Below are 23,224 nucleotides of genomic sequence, written 5' to 3'. Positions count from 1 at the left end.
GCTCCATAAACGTACAACTTGCCTCACTTGGTTCCTATTTTAACAACCTAGAAATACCAGTGAAATCCACAAACACTGAGATTGCCCCCTGGGAAAACTGCACTCTTATGTTTAAACCTGTGTCTCTGCTATATATGGCGAGACTCATTAATGTGTACCACTACTGTAAAGAGCCTGCGCCCAGGCGTTTTGATAAGAGAGTGTTTTGGAAGGCAACTTGACACCATCTATCAAAAAATGTGTGATTATTAAAAATAACATACACACGTGTACAAAACATTTTTGAACTTTTCACACCAGATTACTCCCACTCCCTAAAGGTAAAACAGTTTCGTACGTGGCACCCAGAAATATTCCATGCACGCGTACCCATACGTATCACACACACACAAATGGAAGCTTACTACACTTTGATGTACTTCTTTTGAACTTTATACATCTTAGAGATCATTCCATACTAGCCCATATTTTTTTTTTTTGCGGTACGCGGGCCTCTCACTGTTGTGGCCTCTCCCGTTGCGGAGCACAGGCTCCGGACGCGCAGGCCCAGTGGCCATGGCTCACAGGCCCAGCCGCTCCACGGCATGTGGGATCCTCCCGGACCGGGGCATGAACCCGTGTCCCCTGCATCGGCAGGCGGACTCTCAACCACTGCACCACCAGGGAAGCCCATACTAGCCCATATATTTTTGTTACCATTGCACAAGGTGTTGAACCTACTAATAATCCCACCAACAGCTCACCCATTAAATGTTTTACTGCGCCCAGCTACAGCATCACTAATAGCCCAAACACACACAGGTGCATGATGATATATGTACCAGGATGTTAACTAAGGCGTTCTTCTAACACTAACGAATCAAAAGCAACGAGACGGGTAAGTTACAGTAAATCTATGCTATGGATTATTATCTGTGATGAAAAAGATTACACAGGTTACATGACACAGGATTAAGACACAGTTAAGTGACAAAAGAACAATACATGTAGTACAAGCCAACTTATTTTTATTTATTTATTTTTTTGCGGTACGCGGGCCTCTCACTGCTGTGGCCTCTCCCGTTGCGGAGCACAGGCTCCGGACGCGCAGGCTCAGCGGCCATGGCCCACGGGCCCAGCCGCTCCGCGGCATGTGGGATCTTCCCGGACCAGGGCACGAACCCGTGTCCCCTGCATCGGCAGGCGGACTCTCAACCACTGCGCCACCAGGGAAGCCCTATAATTTTTAATTACATACGTGTGGGTATGTGTGTACTATGGAATGATACACACCAAACTGTTGATGCCAACTACCTCTCGTGAGGGAAGTGAAGCAAGAACATGAAGGGAAGGACTCTTTTTACCCTTCGTAGTTCTACACTGAGGTTTTTACAAAGAGCGTGCATCATATATAGACTGCATAATTTTCTAAAATGAGGATTAAAAACTGTATCAGTCATCTATTGCTGCATAACCAATTACCACAGACATACCAGCTTTAAACAACACATACATTTTCTCATAGTTTCTGTGGGTCAGAAGTGCAGGTACAGCCGAGCTCAGTCCTCTGCTTAAGGCCACACAAGGCTGCAATCAGGGTTTGCCCAGAGCTGGGTTCTCATCCGGAGACTCAATGGGGAAGAATCTGCTTCCCCACTGTCACGGTTGTCAGCAGCTTCCGTTCCTTCTGGATATGGGATTCACGGCAGCCTGCTTCTTCAAGCCAGCAAGGAAAAGACAGCAAGCCTCTAGAGCCAGTCTGCCAGCAGGGCAGAGTCTTATGTATCGTAATGTATTCATGGACGTGACAGCCCATCACCACTGCCATACTCTATTGGTCAGAAGCCACTCACAGGTCCTGTCCACACTCAAGGAGGAAGGACTGTACAAGGCTGTCAACACCCAGAGCAGGATCTCAGGGCCACCTGAAACTCTGTGTACCACAAAGACAATTAGGATCTTTACCATCTCTCAATGGTAAGCACCTGAAAGATGACCGGGAAGTAATTTATATGGATGTATCTCCATATATGTATGTATGTATGTATCTCCATACACCAACCATGTGTATCATGTATCTCCATACACCAACCATGATGTATCATGTATGGTTGTCTAAATGAAATTAACCAAACTGTACAGGCAGGAGATCTATGTCTATGGTCTCATTAGTAACATTTTGTAAAACTATGCTCCAAATTCAAATATAATTCAAGTATTTCATTGTCAAGAAAGGAAGCAGCTATTTGACATTAAATACAATAAAAGATCTCTAATAAAATGGCAAGGCAAATTGGAAAGTGGTTTTTATAAAATAAACCATGGGTAATAACATAAGCTTACACCAAGAACTATGAAAAAGGAAAGCAAAGGATAAAACCAGGACAGGACTAGTTATGTGTTGAAACTGTCTGAAGTGAAATGCTAAGTTTACTAGTGTGCAATGTGTATTTGGTGGAAAAAAGCATGATAATAAGCCTGATAGAATATGACCTCGTAATACTTCTAATGTGTCCAGAATGAGGCTACATGCCATATCCTACAGGAAGAATAAAGGTAAAGGAAAGGTGCCATCTCTATTGAATAGGGAGTCCTAACAAAGAGGCTTCAAAAGGACTCTGCATCTTTAATAATATAAAAAGGCTAGGACACAAACAGCATAATCTAAAATGCCATTAGAAATACTTCACATACAAAAAGGTCTAAGTAAAGCAGGATTTTATAAAGTGATCAAAAAAGAAACACTAAGGGGGAAAATCTTTTAAGATTAAAGAGGATGTTCAAAGGACAAGTTGAAGTGGTTGTAACATTTATGAGGCAGCATTAAACTTCAGTTCTAAGTAACAATAAATTATTCACTACAAAAACATACATGTGTCAAATATTATAAGCCTCTTAAACTTTTTAAACAATTCCTTGCAGAACGGCGGAGATGTATTAGGTCAACACGAGCAGATTCTAACTTTTTCAGCAGCACAGTATGACCGCTCAGAGCAAAGGAACAACTTCAGAAAAAAATACGAAGACAGACCATCAATAGATTCCACCACCACTACTGATCTGATCTCACACATTTTGTATCTGGTCTTAAATCAATTGTATTGCCTTTAGATGAAGTAAATGTTAGTTTTATTTTTAAGTGCCTTCATGTACGTAAAATTACAAATATCTGTTAAATTAATGTACATGCAAATTAAAATTTTTAAATAGATCAAGTTAAGTTAAGAGAAGCATGTAAGTAAAGATACCCCTGAGAAGTTTTGTTTTTGCAGCCCTACTTGGCCTTGGCCTTAGTGAAATTCTAACACTTGACTAGAAAGAGACTTGCCTTTTCCAGTTCCTTCATTGCCTTTACTAATTGCATTGTTAAAAATATGAAAAGGTTAGGACACAAACAGGGCATCTCTGTAGCCTATAAGCACACATCTCTTAACTTCTTCTAAAATTTATCCTTCCCTCAACTTTTTCTAACAGTACTTTTTGCAAATCCTTGTGAGCCGAGCCATTCTCTCTGCCACAATATGCCCGTCTCAAAGAGGCTGTGTCCAGAATAAATTCAATGTGTGGCACTGCCTAACAGCCCATTCACTGACTCATGTAGGCACTCACCAAAAACTAAGACTCATACCGTTGGTCACAGGTGCCCGCCCAGGGCCAGGCACTGGAAATACCGTGCAGACAGGAAGAACACTGTCCCTGCCTCAGTCTCTGTAACGAGACCACAATCTCCTTACACCCCAACTTACTGCTACACAGCTAACAAAAATTCCAGTCACACCTCTTCTGCTTCTGAATCTCCTAGGAAGGCAAAAATTAGTATTTAACACCACCTGCTATGGACTCATCTATTCATTCCTTTTCACTCTTCCGAAACATGTCCTTAATTATATCACCTCTTCCTGTTCCATATTAATTTGTTTCCCCTTTCTAATAAAAAAATTTCATATGGACTGGATCTCTTGCTTTCTGTTCACCTGTTCTTTTCCACCGTAATACCTGAGGTCTGAAAAACATAACCAGACTATAACAACTACGAAGACACTTCAAATTACTAATCAGATTTCTGTATCTTTTAAGGAATAAACCAAAAAAAATTAAAGCAGAAAAGATTACATTGTTAACCTATTCAAATTCCAAAAATTAAAATTACCAAGAGAATGGTGAGGAGTGATGTATGAATTGACACTGTCCAATACTTTAGCATTTCAGGGAACAGTGCCAAAGGTAAAACTCAAAATCTGATAAAATTCCAATTTAAATCTATCCGTCCTAAAGGCCAAAAGTTATACTACAACAACTGTTTTATTGTGTACTTAAAAAACTTAGAAGTTCACTTTTATTTGTACTAAAGATCCTATTTAAGCTTAGTACTCTAGTAAGAAAGCACAGTTTAATAGGGTTTATGTTTGCATTCATTATTTTATTAAATCAAAACGAATACTGTTCAATGACGGGGAAAGGACAGAAATTCAAGCATAAGCTTCAAGATGGATATGGAGGATGTTATACTTGGTTGAAGTCAGTGAAATGTTCTTAATTCATGCTTGTCATAAAGGGAAACAGAGAACTGTGTCATTTAAAGATTTTCAGGCACCACTTTCCAAGCAGTGGACTAGATAGAAATATTTAACATATATCCAAAAAGCAGCTAAAAACATACTATAATCTTGAATATACAACAAATGGAAAAGCAAAACTGTTATTTTAACTATACAACATTCCTTCATAGCCCTCAACTTCATAGCAAAAATATAAAGTAAACCACTGCTTATCATAAAAAACACATGGAAAAGTGGAATGTACTAACCAGTTCCAAAGATGGGCTAAATAATGAAACACACTTGAAACCCCAAGTTTATGGCGTACCTCTGGACATGGGTCGGCGACTGTACCAAAGAGCAATCTTCTCCAGAAGAAAGCGTCCGTGACTCGCTGAATCTGTGCTCACCGTTCCCCAGCTCGCCCATCACCCAGTCTGGTAATCCTTCTGGGCTGGACAATCCTTTGGCTTGTGCTGGATTTGGTTCATCAAAATAGATGGACTGATTTTTAAAAATTAGAAAAATTATTCTTTCAAAATGTACTGTATGAGATAATCAGTTAAGATTTCCATCAAGTTTAGTGACAACCTTTCAAATACTCAAATTCAATTACATAAAAAAATATAAAAATGTATCATTCAATGAAATATTAAAATACATAAAATGGATAACTATTTACATTTTAGTTATGTTGTGCTGTATAAGAAATCTGATAAATGATAAAATTACATGACAGATACATCTGATAATAATGATTTATATTACAAAAGGAATATTAGCTGTATGAAAAGATAAGTGAAAAGTTCTTTTTAAATCATGTGCTCTCCTATTTCTTTCTGTGATCATTAACTACTCTGCACACACACATATACACACACACACACACACACACACACACACACACACAAATCAGTAGGCAGAGAAACCAAAATCAATAAAAACCAGAAATAAAAATTTCTAGTCATCCTGCAGTATCTCACAAGCTAGATGAAAAATCCAAGACAGGTCTCTAGGCCTTTACATTATTAACATTAGTAAAATAAAGCCCTTTCCTACAATTCCATAAAATGAGTGTGAAAGGGAAAGCATGATACAATACACTCATATTCCAACATCTGAATGTGTTTCAGAAAATGTTCTACCTTCGGTCATTAAGAATAGATGGGCCGGGACTTCCCTGGTGGCGCAGTGGTTAAGAATCCGCCTGCCAATACAGCGGACACAGGTTTCTAGAGCCCACGAGCCACAACTACTGAACCCACATGCCACAACTACTGAAGCCCGGGCGCCTAGAGCCCGTGCTCTGCAAGAAGAGAAGCCACCGCAATGAGAAGCCTGCGCACCGCAACGAAGAGAAGCCCCCGCTCGCCGCAACTAGAGAAAGCCCACGTGCAGCAACAAAGACCCAGCACAGCCAAAAAATAATAAAAAAAAAACAAAACAAGAATCCGCCTGCCAATGCAAGGGACACGATGGTCTGGGAAGATCCCACATGCAGCAGAGAAACTAAGCCCATGCACCACAACTACTGAGTCTGCGCTCTAGAGCCCGCAAGCCACAACTACTGAGCCCGCGTGCCACAGCTACTGAAGCCCGTGCACCTAGAGCCCGTGCTCTGCAACAAAAGAAGCCACCACAATGAGAAGCCCACGCACCGTAACGAAGAGTAGCCCCCGCTCGCTGCAACTAGAGAAAGCCCACGCGCAGCAAGGAAGACCCAATGCAGCCAAAAATAAATAAATAAAAAATAAATTTTTTTAAAAAACTTAAAAAAAAGGTAATTCAATCCAACCTCTCGTTACATTAAATAATACATACAGAAGAGCTTAATAAACTAGAATTTACTGACATCCATAAATTATTACATAATCCAGTGAAAATTAGTGGGAAATTAAGGCTCAATATTTAAAAATTCATTTTAATGTTTTTAGAAATATTGTAGAATACTGCAGGATGACTAAATCAATTAAGTATGGTTCCATTAGAGCTCAATATCTGATTTCCATTCAAGGTGGAAAAAAACTGAATCAGGGAGCAAAAAAATAGTGTTGGCTAACATATTTTCTAGGACTTGTAGCTTAATAATATGACCATTCCCAAATGGGATGATAAATTGACACTTTTAGAGAAACAAACGAATGCATCTTTTGGTCAAAGACACCTACCATGTATGAAGGTAAAGTTTTCAGCGTCCCTGGCTCAGGGCGGTGGGTGAAAGGGCCCTCGAGAGCCCCCCGCCTGAGCATGTGTAGTAAAAGCTTTGCGTACAGATTCCGATTCCTCCTGCCTGTGACCCCTGCTCCTGTTCCTGAAGGCTCACACAGTTTTCTAATCCAAAGTGCACACCTCTGCCGCTCTAGAAATACAGAGGAGCTGTTAGAGACTTGAGTTTTCAAAAAATAAAACATTACATTTAAAGACCCATAAAACATCTGCTCTAGTCTGCAGCAGGGCTTGGCTGACAGCGAATATTTTAGGTTTTGCGGCCATATGATATCTACCCAACTCTGCCGCTGTAGCATGAAAGCAGCCACACACCATTCCCACCACACATCACCAAATGGTTATGGCTGTTTTCTAATAAAACTTTATAAAAAAGGCAGCAGCCTGGATGTGGCCCAAGGGCTACAGTTTGCCAACCCACCCTGGTCTAGAGTTTAACTTTAAACTAGTAATAAGATCTCAGGATTGCTACCAAATAAATCTGAGACAAAAATGTTGCTGTTCGCATAGCACAGGGAGATCAGCTCGGTGCTTTGTGACCGCCTGGAGGGGTGGGGTAGGGAGGGTGGGAGGGAGGGAGACACAAGAGGGAAGAGATATGGGAACATATGTATATGTATAACTGATTCACTTTGTTATAAAGCAGAAACTAACACACCATTGTAAAGCAATTATACCCCAATAAAGATGTTTAAAAAAAAATAAAAAGGTTGTTGTAAAACCATCTCTAAAATAATTTCAGTTGTGTTGAAAAATCTTTCTGTAATTCTCATTACACAAACCAAGAGAGAGAGAATGCAATCTTATTTAGCATTTTTAACCTAATCTATAATTGAATCTCAAATGTTTTATTTATTAAACTGGTAATCTTCAGAGATCTGTGGATGATTTATTTAGGAATTTCTTTTAACCTCCCTAAAAACAATTGAGGGTTACATATTTACATGTAATTTTGAAAAATAATTATCCCTTTAAAAGCTACCTTAAAAATGTAGTACAGTTTAATCCACATATAATGACCTACTGACTATCTTATCTTACCACGACACAGAATTGTTTTTAGGTCTCAGGAAAACCATTTTGACATTAATCTTTTATCAGTCTAACTCAATTTGAGGATTATATATCTAACACAAATCATAAATCTGCTTCAATGTCTTAGTTTCTAAAGGTCATATTCATTTATTGTTTTACCTACAAAAATCCCTGGGGCAGATTTACCACTTTGCTCATACTGGATTTATCACTACACGTATGAAAGGTAGTCTCTAAATAACTTTTGTACTTTTAGCTTTGAAAATTATATAATCACAAAACAAACTTCTTGAAATATCAGGTGTACTTTGTGCAAAAAGAAAATACAAACTAAAGCAGATAAACTTAAGCAAACAGTTTTTCAAACTATATGTTTATGTGCCCTGCAGCAAACTGAGATCCATATAATAGTAGACGAATAGAACTTAGTACAACAATCTGGCTAATGAAAAACATTAATTCCTCTATTTAAAATAATGGCGAAAACCATTATCAAAAGTAGAAGTTAACTATAATGAAATTTAAGTTATTATGAACGTTCAGGTTCTTGACTGGGATGTGAGTTTCTGAGCATTCATTATGAATTAATTACATAAAAGAGGGTCAGGGATGTACCAATACATACTGACAATGAGTCATGAACCAAAGATTACAATTAATCCAATTCTATGTACCCCAAATCCCTTTTTAAAAGAAGATGAGGGACTTCCCTGGTGGCGTAGTGGTTAAGAATCTGCCTGCCAATGCAGGGGTCATGGGTTCGAGCCCTGGTCCGGGAAGATCCCACATGCCGTGGAGCAACTAAGCCCGTGCACCACAACTACTGAGCCTGCGCTCTAGAGCCCACGAGTCACAACTACTAAAGCCCGCACACCTAGCACCCGTGCTCCACAACAAGAGAAGCCACCACAATGAGAAGTCACCCCAAGAAGCCCATGCGCCACAAGGAAGAGTAGCTCCCACTCGCCCCAACTAGAGAAAGCCCACATGCAGCAACAAAGACCCAATGCAGCCAAAAATAAATAAATTAATTTTTAAAAAGTGATACTGCATCTTTAAAAAAAAGAAGATGAAATATGAGGATAGTCTGAAGTACATTTATAATGAGAGATTTTAATATACACTTATGCTAATCAGCAGATCTAAGACAAGAAGGAAAAAAAGGCAGTGAGTATCAGAAGAGGACACAGTATAGAAATATCATTAAATACTAATGCAACTAATCGTGAATGAGCCACGGGACAGGAAATATTCATTTTAAGAAAAGCAGAGGAAGGAAGAAGAGATTACCATCCAACAAGGCACGAGAAGGCAGAGGAAGAGGCGTGAAGGGAAGACCATGCCAAGCCACCCTGGACCCGGACAGGCTGCAGGCCCTGCCTGGTACGATGGGTGGCCACAGAATGCGTAACTCATACACTGTGCTCGCTTTTCCCAGTGCAGCTCCCTGGAATAAAGATCTAACACTGAGTCGGCTCCTCACGTTGCATATGAAGTTGACTCAGACACCTCACAGAAACAGGGAACTTGGACAACACTGGAGTAAAAGCCAGTCTCCTGGTCCCACTCCGAACCCTCCTCGCAAAAGCTCCCAAATCAGATTTACCTTTACGGCCAGCCTTACACCTACTATGACTCAGAGGGTCTTCCCTGCCCCTCAAACTCTCTTCAACTGCTCTCTGATAAACCTTTTTTACTCGAGACAAAGACTCACAGAGGAGAAAAGGTTAGGAAGTGCAGACAAGATGCCAACAAAAACGCATTCACACTCGATTTTAGTCAGTCAACCAATGAGCATGTAAGACTAACAGATTCTTTTCTGCTTTGATAAACAAAAGGGTCAGAGACGGGTGGACAGTAGGCTCCTGAAAGAAGAACCATCTTCATGGTAGGAGGAAAAAGACGCAGGAAAAAACAGTTACGGCTAACTTTAAAGACCCATGCAATCTAAGCGCATGACCTGTGAGAAGTGGCCTCACAGTAATAATACCTTCCCACAGTTCAGTAGTCCACGACTAAATTTCTGTTCACCCTCCAACAGCTCAAGGTAAACAATCCTTTACCAGCTTAAGATGAAAACTGTTATTAAATGAATCCACTTTTCATTTTGAAAGTTCATGGGTTTGACTAAATAATACAAAGAAAAAAATTAATTTTCAGAACGTAATTTTCAAACATAATCTTACCTGACCTATGGGGTAATTTTAGAACAAAGGGCTTCATATCTACCACAAAGTGATCAAATTCCGCATCCAGCTTCTCCCATTTTTCTTCTTCGCTTCCCATTTCCATAATTCAGCCTGTAGAAGATTTAAAATTCAAATATTAAGATCTGTATGCTGAAAACTACAAAACTCATGAAAGAGATCCAAGGTAGTATTAAATACCCCCAAATTGATCTATAGATTTAATGCAATTCCAATCAAAATCCCAGCAGTATTCTTTGTAGATATACACAAGCTGATTCTAAAATTTACGTGGAAAGTTAAAGGAATTAGAATAGCAGAAACAATCCTGAAAAAGAAGAACAAGTTTGGAACACTCACATTACCTGATTTAAGATGCACTATAAAACTACAGTAGTCAAGACAATATGGTATTGGTGAAAGGATAAGACACATAGACCAATGGAACAAACTAGAGAGTCCAGAAATTGACCAACACAAATGTGGACAACTGACACTCGACAAAGGTACAATTCATGGAGGAATGATAGTTTTTACAACAAACGATGCTGTAACAATTGGGGATCCATATGCATAAATAAATTTAAACAAATAACCTCACGCTGTATACAAAAATTAACTCAAAATAAGTAACAGTCCTAAGTGTAACATGTAAAACTATAAAACTCTTAGAAGAAAACAGACGAAAATCTTCATGACTTGGTGTTAGTCAAGGATTTCTTAGATAAAAGCACTACCTGTAAAAGAAAAAACTGATATATTGGACTGTATCAAAACGAAAAATTTCTGTTCTGCAAAGAACTCTTTCCAGGAGTTGAAAAGATAAGCTACAGCTTGGGAGAAAATACTGCAAATCATTTACCTCAGAAAGGACCTATATCAAGAATACATAAAGAACTTTTAAAACTAAACCATAAGAAAACAAACAACCCAATAAAAGTAATCAGCAAAAAAAATTAGTTCCTTTACCAAAGAAGATGTACAGTTGAGAAGTAAGTGCGTGAAAAAGATGCTTAACATCATTAATCATTAGAGAAATGCAAATTAAAACCACAATGAGATATCACTACCTGCCTATTAGGACAGCTAAAATTAAAAAGGCAAACACCACCAAAGCTGCTGAGGGCACAGCGCGAGAGGCCTTCCCACGCACTGCTGGGAGGAGCACAGAGCGGTGCAGCCACTCCGGAAGGCAGGTTAGCCATCGCCCACCCCGTTAAACATACCCTTAGCGGAGGAGCCAGAAATCCCCCTCTTGGGCATTTATTCAGGAGAAGCAAAATCTCTATTCGCACAGAAACCCGGATGTAATGTTTCTAGCAGCTTTCTTCTTCTGTAGCCACCAAACCCTGGAAACACCCACGTGTCCCTCCCCCGGGAAATGGATAAACCGCCGTGGCCTCGCCACACAACGAAACAGCGCTCGGGCAGAGAGACGAAGGAAGCGCCCACAGGCCCCGCCACACGGGTGAGCGTCCATGCGCGAGGACGCGACGCGCAAGGCACCGTTCCCGGAGGGCCGCGTGCTCTACGACGACACCCACTCGTACGGCATCCCCGAAAAGGCAAAAGCTACAGGCACACAGAACTGCTCAGTGGCGCACCGGGTTAGCACTGGGGCGCAAGGAGAGCACACGGGGCGCTGCGACTGTCCCGCGCCTTCTGCGCCCGAGGTCATAAAAACCCATTCTGAGTGTGTAAAAATTCATCACACTGCACACCAAGAAAGCGATTTTAACCGTACGTAAATGTAAACTGTTTAACTTCCATCAAAAGACGTAAAATACTAGTCCTCGTACTTCTTCCTAATCAGGAAGAAAATCACTGAAAATGAAGGGGGTGGACCCCCAAACTCAGACACAGAGCTTCTGACAAAATTTCTTGCGTTAAAAATAAACCCAAGAGTCCACATGTTCCTCTTAGGTTCGAAATGCCTTGGTAAGGATGCGCACCATCTCTACGCTATGCATGGTCCCCAATTTGTCATTTGGCCGGTTTACAAACCACACGTTTGGGGAAAGCTCTGGTGTGCCTCGGCGGCGGCCCTGCTCCACAGACGCCCTCCCTCTGCTCAGCGGGCCCCTAACGTTCACCAGGACGCCCACCTCAACACCAGCAGCCCCTGCGCGGACGGCCCTGGACCCGGCCGTCCCTCGCAGCTCGCGGCGGTGGGCCGGCGGCTCCCTCGGGGCCCGACGAGCCCTGCCGGGGATCTTCCCCCCGCGCCGGCAGGCAGCCGTGCCGGGAAGGGAAGCAGTCTCTGACGTCCACGCTACCGCTCCCAGCCACGGCTCTCGCAAGCCCGCCCGCAACGCCCCTCTCATGAGGCCCCCGCCAGCGGGCCGGACCCAGCGCTCCCCCCGCATCGCTGCCGCCCACCAAAATGCCCTCTGGCCGATCGGCCTCTTTTCCTCCCTGCTCCGCACGACAGCGACCGCTCGACACCGTCCTTCGCTCCTCAGCTGAGGGTCTGCTGGAGAAAACGGGCACCGCCCTGAGGTCCCACCGCAATCCTCCGTTTTCTCCCATTTCGCCGTCCACAAGGCAGCCCTGAAACTTTTCCCAGCCCCCTCCAAGCCCCTAAGCCGTTGCAGCTCCGCTGACTCTCCACGTGGGAAGCTCACCTCTTCCTGGGAAGAAAACGGCATGCTCTTCCTTCCACCGCCCAACTCGCCTCCTCGGGAACACATCCTCACGTGCTCGCCCCCGCCCCCGCGTCGGAAGCGCTGACCGTCCTCCCTGCCGCCGAGACCTCCATCACTGTCAGGAGCCTCCTCGCTGTTTCACACTGACTCCTTCCCCTCCGCCGTCCCCATTCGCTAAGCCCCGTGAGCCAACACAGCAACAAACGCTCGAAAAGGTCTCAGAACCTGCCTGTGTGCCTATTCTCACTGCCGCTCTCTCAGAGCAAGCCCTCCCCACCGCCGACTCACCCTAACTCTCCCTGCTTCAGTCCTCACTGGCACCAGAGATGTCCCAAGTACAAAGCTCCGCACATCACTTCCTGTCTCCACCGCCCACTGCCACGGGACAGGATCCAAACCCAAAGTTAGGCCGGCCTGCCAGGGCCTTTGCCTTCTGAGCTCCCTACACACAAACGCACACGCACACACACATGTGCACAGATGACCGTGCCCCACCAGTGAACTCCCTGCCATTCTGCAAACACTCCAAGCCCTTACAGGATCACACAGGCTGTCCCGCTGCATGGAGTCATCAAGAAATGCAACTCAAACGTCACTTCAGAGTAGAGCTTGCCCCACACATCCCAGACTCATCTCTCCATCTTAGTGTGTACTGCTCACATCTGTGCCACGGCATTCATCACGCTGTTACCTCTTTTTTACACATCTGTGTACTATTTACAGGTCTGCCACCATCTGTGAGTTGCTCCTGAAAGGCAAGGACCGTGACTGACACACCTTAGTAGGTACCTAGCACATTACACGGCACATAATAGAAGCTGAAGAATCAGTCGACTGGTGAATAAAAGCTAACTAAAGGGATTAATGTCTTACTTTTACATGCCTAATACAGGCAAACCTCAGAAATATTGCAGGTTCAGTTCCAGACCACAGCAATGAAGCAAACATCGCAGTAAAGCAAGTCACACGAACACTGTGCTTTCCCAGTGCACATAAAAGGTATGTTTATGCTATACTATAGTCTATTAAGTGTTCAACAGCATTATGGTAAAAAAATGTACATACTTACCTTAATTAAAAATTACTTTATTACTAAAAAAAAAGCTATCCATCATCTGAGCCTTCAGCAATTTGTAACCTTTTCGGGGGTGGAGGGTTTGAAATATTGTGAGAATTACCAAAATGTGACCCAGAGACACAAAATGAGCAAACACTGTTGGAAAATGGCACTGGTAAACTTGCTCAAGGCAGGGCTGCCACAAACCTTCAATTTGTAAAAAACGCAAAAGCGTAATAAAGCAAACCGCAATAAAACAAGGTATGCCTGTGTTTTGTTTTGTTTTGTTTTTTAATTCTGTTCTGAGTACCAAATAGGTCCCCTAGAATAGAAATACTATTGCCCTTAATTCTATTTACCAAAACCGGTCGTTGTACCTTCTGCATTACAGTAGAAGAAACATATTTCAAATTCAAGACTTGGTTAAGATAAATTTTATTTAAGCGCATTTACTGATTGGTTAGCTGGCTTGGCATTACTTGGTTGCGTGGTTTTGTTTTGCATTCCTACAATAACTAGCTGCATTCATACATAACTCCATCAGTTATGTACCTGGTAACAGAAGGCTATGATACCACTGCTGGATGTTAGATCATAAAGCTGAAAAGCAACTATTCAAGTGGATGAACAAACAAATGGAAACTCATAAACCCAGAATTTTAAGCACAGCTTTGACCTGGAAGTGTATGTACAGGCTTAAACAGTTCATCCTGCCCATGTACTCTAACATATGCCTGAGAGCACCCGTAGCTAGACAAAAAGATTCCTAATAATCACTAACTCGCAACAAATCTTTGACACAGGCAGGAGATGTTAGTGTTTAGAGAAACGAAAACTCAGTAAAAAAGACCCAAAGTCATGAAATTAAACATAAAGCTCAAACTAAAATTCTGAAACCGTTAGCTCTCAGATCCATCATATCTGACCTCTTGGTCATTTAAATATGAATCAGCAATATCTCCAACTAGTAAAGATGTTGGAGAAAAGTAGAAAGACGATCATAATTGCTATAATAACATGCGATACTGGAGTACACTTTTTTTTAAAAGCACTATAAAGAATCAGTGTGATACTTGGTAAAAGCTAAAACTCAGCTTTTCCTATCCCTTATTTATTCGCCAACAAAATGAAAAAAAAATTAAGTTATCGTTCCAAACTTTCAAGGAATTCTTGCTACAGAAATTACATCTTATAAGTAGGTTATATCTACTTAGTCCCAGCTAATCAAAAAGTTTTATTATGATTTATTAGAATTGCAGATTTAAATTATTAGAATTTAAAAATAAGGAAAGCTGTATCTTTGACTTAGGTTTAAAATACTTAGAGTGTGCCTGCCAGTCACATAAATTAGTGCAAACGCAAAAAAGGAAGTAGACTGGGTGAGTCTTGCTTATAGCTATAGTATAGTTGGCTCATGTCTTTTATTTAACTCACCGGCACTGTCTTTTTTTAAACCTGTGTCTATGTGGACAGCTACAAAACGGGCTAAGACCTTCTCAAGGTGCTTAGCTGTCATAGGGGTCAGCAGAGCATAAGCGGGCCACAAACATTAAAGGTCCTGGGGAAAAGCAGCCACACCGCTCAACAAGGAACACACCTCACATACGTCAGGCCCCGAATAAACACACTCCTCAAAGTTGCATGAAGTCAATTTTGTTCAATCAAACCATACTTTAAATAGATGGCGGATCATTACACAAAACTTGAAAACCGTCCTCCGGTACATGAAGCCGGTTTACAGGTGCCTGTTTCACCCGGCTCGCCCTTTTGGGTGTTTGGACAGTTACCGGGCACTGACCGCGCCCCGGCATCACCCTGGAGACGGGGGAGCACGCCGAGGCCTGGGGGGGCCAGTGACGGCTGGGGGGCGGCTGGGCCGCAGCCTGAGCCCTGCGGGGCGGCTCGTGCCCCCGCACCGGCCTTTTCTACCCCGTGTCCACGCACCTGTAAACAGGAAGGACGCACGACCCTCAACACACAGGCCGCTCGCATGGACGTCCCTCGTCCCTCGGACACTCGGACCCGGGACACTGGGTCGTGGCCAGCGGGCCGGCGGCGGGCCGGGCCTCCCGGGGGCCGCCCCTCACCCCGAGGGCCCAGGACGCCGTCCGGCTCCGGGGGGAAGTGCTCCCGCCGGCCTGGGACCCGGGCGCGACCCCGTCAGGTGCCCGGACCCGGACATGCTGACCCGCCCCAACTTTCTCAGAACCTCCCCGCCCTGCGCGGCCCGGACTCCAGTCCGCCCGCGAAGCAGCGGCCGCCCGCGCCCAGAAGCCCCCGCGGCGCGCGCCCCACAGGCCTGGAGAGAGGCCCGGGCCCGCCCACGGGGCGACCGCTCCCCGCGCAAAATTCCACCCGAGAACCCGCGTGTGGGGACCCCGGAGGGGAAATCGGAAAAACGAGAACCTGGCGCCCGTACGTGCAAGCTTTCCGAACGGCCCCCGCCGTCGCCGCCGCCGCCGCCGCCGCCACAAAAAGGTTTCAAATCCGTGCGGGCACAGAGGTCGCAGCCTCGCAGCAGGCCCGGGGGGTGGGAGGAGCCGGCTGGGCGGTGGGACGGGAGGAGGTGCCCAGCTGGCAAGCCCCGCCCCCTTCCCCAAGCCTCCGGCGGCCGCGCGCGGCGCCGTTGCTATGGCGACGCTCCGGTCCTCGGCTGCCCCGCCCAGCAGGCCGGGGACGGAGACTTCCGCACTGGCGTTTCCCCGCCCCCCAGGCCGCGCGGCGCCGTTGCGCTGGCGACGCTACGGGCTTCTGCTGCCCCTGCCTAGCAGGTCGGGAGCAGGCACGTCCGCGCTCGCGTTTCCCCGCCCCCCTGCGCTGGGCGGCGTTGTCATGGCGACGTCCCGGCCCTCAGCGCAGCTTCCGGCTCGCTTTCCAGCCTGGCGGCCCCTACACCAATCCCAAGCAGAGACTCCCGGGATGAGCAGACCACGCACTAGACACTGCTGCTTCAGGCGTCCGGCTCGGACAGTAGCTTGTGAACACTTTAGGGGCTGTAGAGAAAGAACGGGTAAAGAGCAAAGAACATGGGGTTGCAGTAGGATATTCACAGAGGGTGGACAAACGACATTGAAAGAATCTGAAGAACTGAGAACTTACTGCCTGGTATCTCACAACCCAGGGTGAATACCGTTGAATTAAAGGAGAAAATGAACACTGCTTTTTTTTTTTTTTGCATTCATAACTATCCAGGATCTGAAAAAACTTACCCCAAATTCCGAAGATGCTGAAATAATATGAAAAGGCTTTGTGTTTACCAATTCTGGATAGAATAACAAGATCTAGAGGAAAATGTATTTTTGCTGCTCCCAGGAAGTCTCATCCACCTCGGGGCGGTCTCCATTGCTATGTTGTGGTTTTCTCTGCTCTTCTATTACATTTCTGGAAAGGCTCTGAACTATATATATTTTTTAAAATACCGAACAGAAACAAAATTTAAATTGTAAAAACACTCACTTAAATGAAATTCAGTTTACCACTGTTTTTCATGTAACTTCACACAGGATTCCTTCTGCAGTATCAGTGTGATGCCAAATCTAACATAAACACAGCTTGAAGCATCTTTTCAATTTTCCATAAAGAAAATAGAAGATTCATTCATCTGTAGCTAGTTACTTTCAAGCTTCCAGAGGAAGGCATATTCTTTCCAAGGTGCTTTTTCAAACCCTCCCACTGGAAGTAACAGTTTTTCCCACCAATGGTTTTTCATGGTTTCAGTGACAAATTATTAAAGCTAAGGAAAAGAAGAGGTATGAAATACTTTTAGGAATGTTTAGTTTCTCAAAAGCATAGTTGACATGTTTATAGCTAAAGAATAATGGGTAATTCGGTCATTTGCACAGAGAATCTGGGATGCAAAACCCACACATGCAATTGCAGGAATTTGACCACCCAATGAAGAGGTTCAAAACGATGCTGCTGGAAGAACATAAAATGAATTTGACAATTGATGTCTAAATGAAGACTAGCAGAAAAGTAGAAGAAAAAAGGGGATTGAGGGGGGAAATGCAACAAAGTCAAGTTCATCTAAGAAAAAACTGCAGCAGAAAAAAAATACATGACTTAAAAGGTTAAAAAAATTAAGGTAAGTTTCTTAAAATAATTTCTATATTTAGGTGAAAGTAAGAAGAGAAAATCTCCTTTTACATTTTCAAGAACTAGGAGATTGTCACTATGTATATATACATATATATATACACACACACACATATATATATTTTAAAAATTAAGATATGTACATAGGATTTTTATAGTTATTTATGTAATACATATGTAGCTGGGATGCCACCTGGAACCTGAGCTGTGTTGACCTTTGGATTCAAGCTTATGTGTCACGATGTCCACTGGAAATCTCCTTCCGTGACAACCAAGTAAACTTCTAGAAAGTAACTCACCCTAGGTGACAGTAAGCAGATCTGGTTCAGTAACAGTACACAAACATTGAATGGACAGGTGGTTCCACATAAAGTAGTAGCCATGGGTTGACTTCCAGCTCTCCTCCTTTGCTTGTAACAGAGTGATTCCCAATCTTTTAAGGTGAAGATTTTCCTTTGAGAATCTTAAAAAGCTATACCTCTCCTGCCCCCTGTACTTCACCACCCCTAAATGCCCACATGCCCAAAAATATGAGTACAAATCAAAGGGTTCCCCAAATTCCTCAAGTCCATCCATGGAACCTCAGTTAAGAACTTCTGCCCTATGGATTTTATATCAACTTAAACATTGAGAACAGAAGCTATAGCGGCATTCTTGTCCATAATTTCTGAAGCTGTTACGGACAAACTCAGTACAGACATCACTGCCCTCAACACTTGGTTCCAGCTACCTCAGGGCAGGCATTAGTAAAAAGCAGCAGCAGCAGGGATGCCTTCAGCGAGCATCAGAGGCAAGCAATGAGAAAAATATCCTCACAGCTACACACACTCGGAGAAAAACAGATGATGCCCACCATATGGTGGCTTAGGAAGATGCAGAGCACGCGTGAGCCGCACCCTGGGAATACTTCGGAAGAAATATCTGGAATCGGAGTCCCTTCAGGGACCCCAAGGGTGAAGACAGATAAATACTCTGTTGTAAATGTTCCAGCGTAGCCAGCCCCAAGCTTGCGTGCCCTGAAAAATACTATTTCACACGAAGGTTTTATGGCCACAGACCTATGGCAACCAATTAATATGACTTCTATGTCTAGTTATTTCATAAAGGATAATAATTTGTCACCTCAATATATATTTATTGAACGTCTAGTATGTGTAGATTGTTTTAACGGAATGTTTCTTCTACCATGAATGTTCTGACAGCTCACCCTAAACGTCACTTTCTCAGAGAGGCCATCAGTGCTTCTCAAACTACCCCTTACTCTCTTTCAAAGCCCCGTGCTCTTTATCTTCACTGCCTTTATCAAAATTTGTAGTCAAATATTAACTGATATTAAAGATCTTTTTAAAATGTCTATAGGCGGGACTTCCCTGGTGGTCCAGTGGTAAAGAATCCGCCTTACAATGCAGGGGACATGGGTTCGATCCCTGGTCGGGGAACTAAGATCCTACATGCCACAGGGCAACTAAGCCTGCGTGCCACAACTACTGAACTCGTGCACCTGAACTAGAGCCCCTGTGCCGCAAACTACAGGGCCCATGCGCTCTGGAGGCCACACGCCACAGCTAGAGAGAGAAAACCCACCACCACAACTAGAGAGAAGCCCGCGCGCTGCAACGAAAGATCCCACATGCCTCAACACAGATCCCGCGTGCCGCAACTAGGACCCAACGCAGCCAAAAATAAAAGTAAATAAATAATAAATCTAAAAAATTTTAAAAAAATAATATGTCTATAGGTTCCATCAGGACAAGGACCATATCTGCTGGGTTTTACCACGGCAGACCCAGAGTTCCTAGCACGGAGAGGCAATCCGTACATGTTTATTGAACCAAAGAATTAACGCAGATGGGTTTTTCGTGCTTCTCTCTGTACCTGGAGTGGAATATGGCCGCCCCATAGCTCCCTGCTATGGGGGAGTCCAAATTTCTTCCTAAGAGAGTGAGTCTGACTGCTCTAATGTGAATCAGGAGAGCACACTTAGTCGGATCAGGTAAGGTCAGGAGACTGGGCATCCCATCATATAAACATGACTTTGGCAGCTCACTCTTGTGCTTAGGGGAGAGTAGCTGGGGTTCTTTTCTCAGAGGAGGGGATGGATGAGTTACCTCAAATGGTTCCAAGTATAACAGAGCTTCAAGAGTTGGGAGGACAGAGATGAGTTTCTTCCCTCCAAAAGTTTACAGTATAGTAGGAGGTAGTAACACAAATACCGAATAACCATATTAGAGTCAGATTATGCCACCTGGTTTAAAATAATATGGGAATAGAGGGGAGATTAAGAAAACACATTACTGTGATTATAAAGTTACCATATGAAAATATATACTGAACCTTGTTTTATCTTTGGTTTTAAAAAGGTATTGAAATTGAAACATTATTTCCATTGGAAATGTTATTTCCTATCAGCCACAAATGACTTAAATGAAAATAGAAGGATTGTTCCAAAAAGAAATTAATGGTTTACCTCAATATTTAAAAATCAAATGGTAACATAGTTGATAATGATAGGATAAACGTGATCCCCAGAATAGTTTTTCTTTCCCAGGTGGGAAGTTAATTGCTATACTTCTCAAGTTGAAAGGGATCTATTTATTTTCAAAATATAAACTTAAAATTAAGGATTAGTCTGGTTAATACTGAGCAATGTGAAGTCAATGATTCTCTACATAAAACTTGGGACAATGTGACTTTCACTAATTAGAAAGATAAGTTTTCATAGATATTTTGAGCTAGGCCTGCATTTTGTTATAAGTATTAAATCTGATTATCCATATATTTCAAAATCCTGTTCTATAAAATTATAGTAACTATAGCAGAGACTAGAGGTTACTTCCATTTTGTTTAAGCTACTGTTGTCTGAATTTTCTGTTTATATACAGTCAGATTTAAACCTGATACAGTAATTTACTTCTCTCAACTTTAAATTATATGTATATAAAACATATGTTTCCTGGGCTTCTCTGGTGGTGCAGTGGTTGAGAGTCCGCCTGCCGATGCAGGGGACACGGGTTCGTGCCCCAGTCCGGGAAGATCCCACATGCCGCGGAGCAGCTGGGCCCATGAGCCACGGCCGCTGAGCCTGCGCGTCCGGAGCCTGTGCTCCGCAACGGGAGAGGCCACAACAGTGAGAGGCCCGCGTACCGCAAAAAAAAAACCCATAAAAACATATAGTTTCCTAAAGGCATTCTTTCATACCTTAATTTCCCTGAAGATCAATACCAAATGTATAAGTCTATAGTAATAAATGTACTATTAATATTACTCACAGAAAATGAGTTACAAAATAGTTTACAAGCCATTCTACCAATTTACATACTTACCACACACACACACACAAGGGAAAACAACGTGGCAGGATGTGACTCAAAGGCGGACAATGATTCTCTAGGTAACAAAACTAAAGATGATGTAAGTCCTTCAATTTTACTTCCTAGATACCCTCAAATCTCTCCAAAAAATAGCTCTATTTTAGAAAACGTTGACTTAGACATAAAATTATGAAATTCACCGTATTCTCCTCAGACATAAAATTATGAAATTCACTGTATTCTTTCCTCTCGAACATTTTGGGTGTTTTTTTTTTCCATAAATTTATTTATTTATTTTTGGCTGAGTTGGACTTTGTTGCTGCGCGCGGGCTTTCTCTAGTTGCAGCGAGCCGGGGCTACTCTTTGTTGCGATGCACGGCCTTCTCACTGCAGTGGCTTGTCTTGTTGCGGACCACGGGGTCTAGGCGCACGCACTTCAGTAGTTGTGGCACTCGGGCTCAGTAGTTGTGGCTCGCGGGCTCTACAGCACAGGCTCAGTAGCTGTGGCGCACGGGCTTAGTTGCTCCACGGCATGTGGGATCTTCCCGGACCAGGGCTTGAACCCGTGTCCCCTGCATTGGCAGGCGGATTCTTAACCAATGCACCACCAGGGAAGCCCTTTCAAACACTTTGGAATCGAGGTTTCAATAGCTTCAGTGTGAAGTCAGTTATCCAGTAGTTTGAAGGATTGTGAATAATAAACACATTGCAAAGCAAGTACAAGACACAAAAACAAATGTTAGTGACTTTGGATCACTGAGGTGGATTATCAGGCAATTATTTCCACTTACTATCAAGAATAATCAAGAGTTAACTGTAAAGAGAAACAAAATTTTTCTTCCTAAGCTGAGATTTTTGAATTGCGTATTTTTTTCAGGTTATAAAAGTTTTGATGATATTATATGGAAATTGGAAAACACTGAAAGGTTTAAAGAAGAAATAAAAATTAATTCTACCATTAAGGAATAGCCACTATTAACAATTATAAATACATTCTCAAATCTTATACATATATATATGATCGTTTTAGTGTCTATTTATTTTTGCATCATTTGGATATAACATAATTTGCTTAATTATTTTCCTGTGATTGGATATATGTTATTAGCAATTTTTGGCTCTTATATAACACTGCAATAATTATCTTCTAATATATACATCTCAGTTGAAGTTTCAACTATCTCCATAAAAGATATTCCTGCAGGCATGAATGAAATTAAAGCTTTTGATCATTACTGCCAAATTGCTTCCTGGAAGGGTTTTGCAAATTTGCAATTCCACTCAAACAGTCCCTGAGAGTGGCTGTCTCACATCAACAATTTTTCTAATCTGTGCTAATTATATATATAAAAATAGTATCTCTTTTTAATTTGTGTTTTCCGCTATTAGAAAAGCTGAAATATTTGAACATGCCTATTAGTCCTTTCTTCAAATTCTTCCACAAAGTGTCCTCTAGTCCTTTGCCCATTTTGGGGGGAAATTTCACATGTTATACATGTCTTCCATATTTTAATCTATTGTCTCAAAATCAGCAAATGGCTCTGTACACAGTACTGATGCCTAAGCTGACGTTCTGAATAACCAAATTTCAGTCAGTGATTCACCATTTTGCATTATTAAGATTCTCTGCATCATTACATTGAAATACATGAATGACTCAGTCATCTAAATGGAAAGCAATTTATAAATACAAAGAACGAGTATTATTATTGTTATGTAAAGACATTAGAGATAAATAAAATAATCCTGTAGCCAGTAAAGTCCTTAAATTGGGTAGGAAATAATTCAGAACTTTCTATTTCTAGGTCACAGAAGAATAAATTATACCACAGATAGATGTAGTTTAAGGAGAGTAGAAACCAAGAATTATGGGGCATGTTTTCTTTTCATCACCACTAGAAAACAGAGTTACAACCTGTAACACAATGATTCTGGATTCCTTTCTTTTGCCAGAACTAAGCTGAGGCAATTGATCTGTGCCAGAGGCTATTGACAGAGATAAACTCGGCTATTCATCCCCCCTCCCTTTCAATAACACAAACAGTCCCCCACTTAACGATGGTTCAACTTAAGATTTTTCATGATGGTGCGAAAGCAATATACATTTAGTAGAAACCAGACTTTGAATGTTGCATTTTGCTTTTGTCCCAGG

General features: G+C 42.5%; 1 protein-coding gene across 8 annotated transcripts in view; it reads right to left on the bottom strand.

The window, feature by feature from the left end:
- CEP112 (centrosomal protein 112) overlaps window positions 1–16,184 on the bottom strand; it is a 418,056-nt gene extending 401,872 nt beyond the window's left edge. For 5 of the 8 annotated variants that reach the window (XM_024761159.1, XM_024761160.1, XM_024761163.1 and 2 more), the window contains exons 1-4: window positions 16,073–16,153; window positions 9,965–10,078; window positions 6,686–6,876; window positions 4,846–5,021 (exon numbers count right to left, since the gene is read on the bottom strand). In XM_024761159.1, coding sequence (XP_024616927.1) covers window positions 4,846–5,021; window positions 6,686–6,876; window positions 9,965–10,070 — 473 coding nt within the window. In that variant the 5' untranslated portion in view covers window positions 10,071–10,078; window positions 16,073–16,153. Of the gene's footprint in view, window positions 1–4,845; window positions 5,022–6,685; window positions 6,877–9,964; window positions 10,079–12,588; window positions 12,798–16,072 lie in introns of those variants that run through there. The other 3 variants (XM_024761157.1, XM_024761158.1, XM_024761164.1) reach the window with 3 other exon arrangements.
- Window positions 16,185–23,224: the final 7,040 nt, after the last annotated feature.

This window comes from Neophocaena asiaeorientalis, unplaced genomic scaffold, assembly GCF_003031525.2.
Source record: "Neophocaena asiaeorientalis asiaeorientalis breed wild unplaced genomic scaffold, Neophocaena_asiaeorientalis_V1.1 scaffold30, whole genome shotgun sequence".
Classification (NCBI taxonomy): Eukaryota; Metazoa; Chordata; class Mammalia; order Artiodactyla; family Phocoenidae; genus Neophocaena; species Neophocaena asiaeorientalis.
This window is presented reverse-complemented; position numbering and strand designations above follow the sequence as displayed.